The sequence below is a fragment of the Otolemur garnettii genome, unplaced genomic scaffold (genome assembly GCF_000181295.1).
Source record: "Otolemur garnettii isolate 467f Iridium unplaced genomic scaffold, OtoGar3 scaffold00059, whole genome shotgun sequence".
Classification (NCBI taxonomy): domain Eukaryota; kingdom Metazoa; phylum Chordata; class Mammalia; order Primates; family Galagidae; genus Otolemur; species Otolemur garnettii.
In genome coordinates this window covers 4,647,130-4,651,441 of record NW_003852454.1, presented here as the reverse complement: position 1 = coordinate 4,651,441, position 4,312 = coordinate 4,647,130, and the positions used below count along the sequence as shown (strand labels likewise).

The following is a 4,312-nucleotide window of genomic DNA, read 5'->3' as shown; positions in this document are numbered from 1 at the left end:
AGGCCCGGGCTGGATTTGAACCTGCCACCTTAGGTGTATGTGGCTGGCGCCTTAGCCACTTGAGCCACAGGCGCCGAGCCAGGACTTTTGGCTTTTCAGAGTCACCCAGAGAGTTGTAGGTGGGCTCTGCTGGAGCCTATTCAACAGTTTGGAGTTCTCAGTCTAGGCGTGTTAAAGAACTTCCAGAAGCAGATTTATTCAATTCTGAAGAAGTTAACTCTGGAGGGCTTTGGACTAGTCCTTCCCTGAAGGACTTTACAGAACCAAGGCTCTCCTGGACTTGGTAGGCTGAGGTCTGATCCTGTTTGCAGGAGTGGGGCTGGATTAGGTGTCCTCCGAAGCACCTCGCTGGCGCCAGGATTCCAGCTGCCTTGGCGTCCATGTGAGGGTGCTTGTGCGCGCCCTGCGACTGCGTGCGTGGGTGTTTATGTGAGTTGGTCGGTGGGAGGCGCGTGAGTGTGGCCCCCGGTGGGTGTGTCTGAGGCACTCTGGCTGGGGGCTGCGCCCGCTGCGCCCACTTGTGGCTCCCAGGCGCCTCCAGGAGGAAACGCACCTTTTCAGCCTCTGCTGAGGACGCCGCCCGATAGGAAGAGGACCGGAGGCTGATGACATGAGGGCGCCGTCTCCCGAGTGATGGCAGCGCGCGCTGCCTCGCCGCCTCCGCCGCTCAGCCCCGGACTCCTTACGTCAGGGTAGCTGGGTCCCCCCTCCGCGCAGGAGCCAGCGAGCAGCAGGAGAGCAGAGCAGAGCTCGCCGCGGTGCCGGGGCGTCCTCACTGCGCGGGGAGCCCCGCCGAGCCCGCTGAGCCAAGCCGGACAGGAGGCAGCGCCGCGGATCTCGCGCCGGACGCCGCCAGCGGACCCATTACTCGGCTGCCGCAGCCGGACCGGTGGGGCGCCGGGCTCGTCCTGTGCGCCCCCGCGCCATGCGCGCTGGGCTCCGCGGCTTTCCTGAGCAGCCCCAGCACCGTGGGCACAGGCGCCCGTGGCCGGGCGCATCTCCCTGAAGTAGTTGGGTGGTCAGAGCAGGGTCGCCACGTCGGGGGCGCGGCCGGGACCCGCGGAGTCGGCCCCCGAGCGCGGGGAGCCGGGCCGCCCGCGCCGCCCCATCATTACCTCCCCGGGCGGCAAGGAGGAGCTGGTGGCGGTCGCCTCCCGACTGTGGCAGCGGCGCCGGCGTGCCTGCCTGGCGGCCGTCGGCGTACTCCTGGCCATGGTGCTCGGGCTGCTCATCGCGGTGCCGCTGCTGCTGCAGGCGGCGCCCCCCGGCGCGGCGCACTATGAGATGATGGGCACCTGCCGCATGATCTGCGACCCATACAGCGCCGCACCCGGAGGGGGACCCGCAGGCGCCAAGGCCCCGCCGCCCGGACCCAGCACTGCTGCCCTGGAAGTTATGCAGGACCTCAGCGCTAACCCTCCGCCTCCCTTTATCCAGGGACCCAAGGGCGATCCAGGGAGACCGGGCAAACCAGGGCTGCGGGGTCCCCCTGGAGAGCCGGGCCCTCCAGGACCCAGGGGTCCTCCAGGGGAGAAGGGCGACTCAGGGCGGCCTGGGTTGCCCGGGCTGCAGCTGACTGCTGGGGCGGCCGGCGGCGTCGGGGTGGTGGGTGGCGGAGCCGGGGGCGGTGGCGGCGACTCTGAAGGCGAAGTGACCAGTGCTCTGAGCGCCGCTTTCGGCGGCCCTAAGATCGCCTTCTACGTGGGTCTCAAGAGCCCCCACGAAGGCTACGAGGTGCTTAAGTTCGACGACGTGGTCACCAATCTTGGCAATCACTACGATCCCACGACCGGCAAGTTCAGCTGCCAGGTGCGCGGCATCTACTTCTTCACCTATCACATCCTGATGCGTGGCGGCGATGGCACCAGCATGTGGGCGGACCTCTGCAAGAACGGGCAGGTCAGTGACCCCTACTCCAACGAGCCTCCGCACACCCTTGCCTGCGTCCCGAACTGCCCGGGGAACTGGCCTCCTTTCTCTCCACCCGCGGGCGACAGGAGCAAGCCCCGGGAGGAAGCGCTCTGCTGTGCTCTCGTACCCCGCTTTCCAAAGCGCCGGGGCAGTGCTGACGAGAGCGCAGCGCCAGAGTTTGGGCCCCAAGAGCCCAGAGACCCCGTACCCAAACCCTGCCTCTAGCTTCGTGGGCTCCTGGGAGACCTCAGCTGTCTTTAGTTCCCACCCGGTCGCCCATTTGTCTTCCAGTCATTTTTCCTCCTGGCACTGGGTCCTCCCACCCTTTTCCCCTGGGTCAGTGTCCATGAAGTCCCCTCTCTCCTTCCCTCCCGGACTCGCCGGCGCGGGGAGCAGGGGACCCGGAAGGTGTTGAGCAAGTTGGAGAGAAAGCGTGGAGCTGCGGTGGGGGTGTTGACCCTGAAGCTGAGGGCAGGCAGAAGGCCTGTCGGGGCGCTAGTAGGGGCAGGACAAGGGTTCTGGCAGAGGTGCCCGCGCTCACTTGCTCCCGCGACTCACTTCTAGGTCCGGGCCAGCGCCATCGCGCAGGACGCCGACCAGAACTATGACTATGCCAGTAACAGCGTGGTGCTGCACCTCGATTCGGGGGACGAAGTGTACGTGAAACTGGACGGTGGGAAGGCACACGGAGGCAACAACAACAAGTACAGCACGTTCTCGGGCTTTCTTCTGTACCCGGATTAGGGACAGGGTCGGGGGTGGCGGTAGGTGAGGTGGCTTCAGGCTGTCCTGTCCCTGCGGGAGTGCACAGCTCCTTGGCGAGGGCCACTCCATTCATAACACTTCCTGACATCTCCGTTGGAAAAGGCACATCCCTGCTGTCCTCCTTGCCCTGCTCCTGGTCTCAATGTGTCTGCAACTTACCACGCTTTAGGCTCTGTACTCCTCATCCCTGTCCCCAGCCCAGCAAGGGAGAGGGGGACGCCAAGCCCTAGGGAGATGGCATACATTTTGCAAACTTGATTGGACTGGACAGGCCTGCCCTCTTCCAGGCCTACTTCTCCTCCCAGTGCCCTGAGCCCCAGCCAGGGAGGTAGGCTCAAGGGAACATGGGCTCCCTGGGGCATCCTTCTTTGTGACCTGAAATACTTGTGTAAATTTCCCTGTCCATCAGCCAAAAACCCACCCACAGCAGAATTCCAGCAAACAGAAAACTCACATCTGCACACCACACTCCCTTCTGACTCAGACCCACTGCAATGCATTAAATTATGTTTTTAGACTATGGGCTCCCTTGTCTCTGTCAGTGTGGCCCCTGGGCCAAGGCTCTACATGTCCAGCTTGTTATAAACACCTTAATTGGGTCCAGGGTTGCTCCATATGTGCCCTGCTCTCCAGCCACAGCCATGTCCCTGCCACCTGACCTGGTCGAAAAGATGCGAGGAGATAGGGGCAGCACCACACCTTCCCCCCAAGTTCTTCCCTGCTCTGCAGCCCTGAACTGGAGGGGCACCAAGGGCATGGGGAGAGAGTTAGAAGGCAGGAGAGGAGTGATGGGGTCTCCAGCCTGGGGAACTTGAGCAGAGTTGTGGGAGGAGGCCACAGGGAGGGGCTTCTAGGGAAGGAAGAGGGGGAGGAAGCACCTCTGTTAGATGGGGAACACTTGCTGGGTTGGGGGTGAGATGTTTGGCTCTAACAAGGAAGTGCAGAAGTCTGCAGCAGACATGGACCTCCCGGGCATAGGTACATGCAGCACTGTGTCCATATACTTTCATGCAGCCAAGTCCACATCTCTTAAAAGGACTGGCAAACTGAGGCAATTCAGTGGATCACCCAGTTCCCTGAATTCACCCAGAACCGTGTGAAGGGAGAGAGACACCATCCCTCAGGGAACGAGACTCTTTCCTTCTGTTCTGTGTGATGGTGCGAGGTGCCCGCTCTGAACAGGAATGTGTTCATTTGGTTCCCCTGCATCCTTTCAGCATTCCACAAGCAAGTTGGGAAAACACTCAAAACATCCTACTTGGTTTCAATTATTTTCCTTTTTTGTTTTTGTTGTTAGATCACTAGAGTTCCAACAAACAGAGTTATCTACAAAATAACGACTGCAGTTTGTAACCTGTTAGTAATTATTGAACTCATTTTGACTGGTTGTATGAAAAGAAATGTGTGAGTGTACGCAGGATGCAGGCCGGAGTGTGTGTATCTGTGTAAAACTGGAGATCTTCATGTCATCTGTGTCTATATCCAGTTCCCATGTGGACATAATGTTGTGGTTATCACTCACAAGTATTTGTAAGTCCACATCAATGTTCATGGCTTCGTGTCTGTCCCCAAATCTCACTTGGTTCCTAGAGGATGCTGAAAGCTGTGATTTCCATTTAAAAGACAATTATACCCC

General features: G+C 60.5%; 1 protein-coding gene across 2 annotated transcripts; it reads left to right on the top strand.

Annotated features, from left to right (window-relative positions):
* Positions 1–613: 613 nt before the first annotated feature.
* C1QL2 (complement C1q like 2) lies at positions 614–2,772 on the top strand. Of its 2 annotated transcripts, XM_023514811.1 has the most exons (3): positions 614–1,565; positions 1,668–1,899; positions 2,476–2,655. In XM_023514811.1, exons 1-3 carry the CDS (start codon positions 1,213–1,215, stop codon positions 2,653–2,655), a joined length of 765 nt encoding a protein of 254 aa, XP_023370579.1. In that variant the 5' UTR covers positions 614–1,212. The 2 variants fall into 2 exon arrangements, with proteins under 2 accessions (XP_023370579.1, XP_012662339.1); XM_012806885.1 differs by having other exon boundaries at positions 614–1,899; positions 2,476–2,772.
* Positions 2,773–4,312: the final 1,540 nt, after the last annotated feature.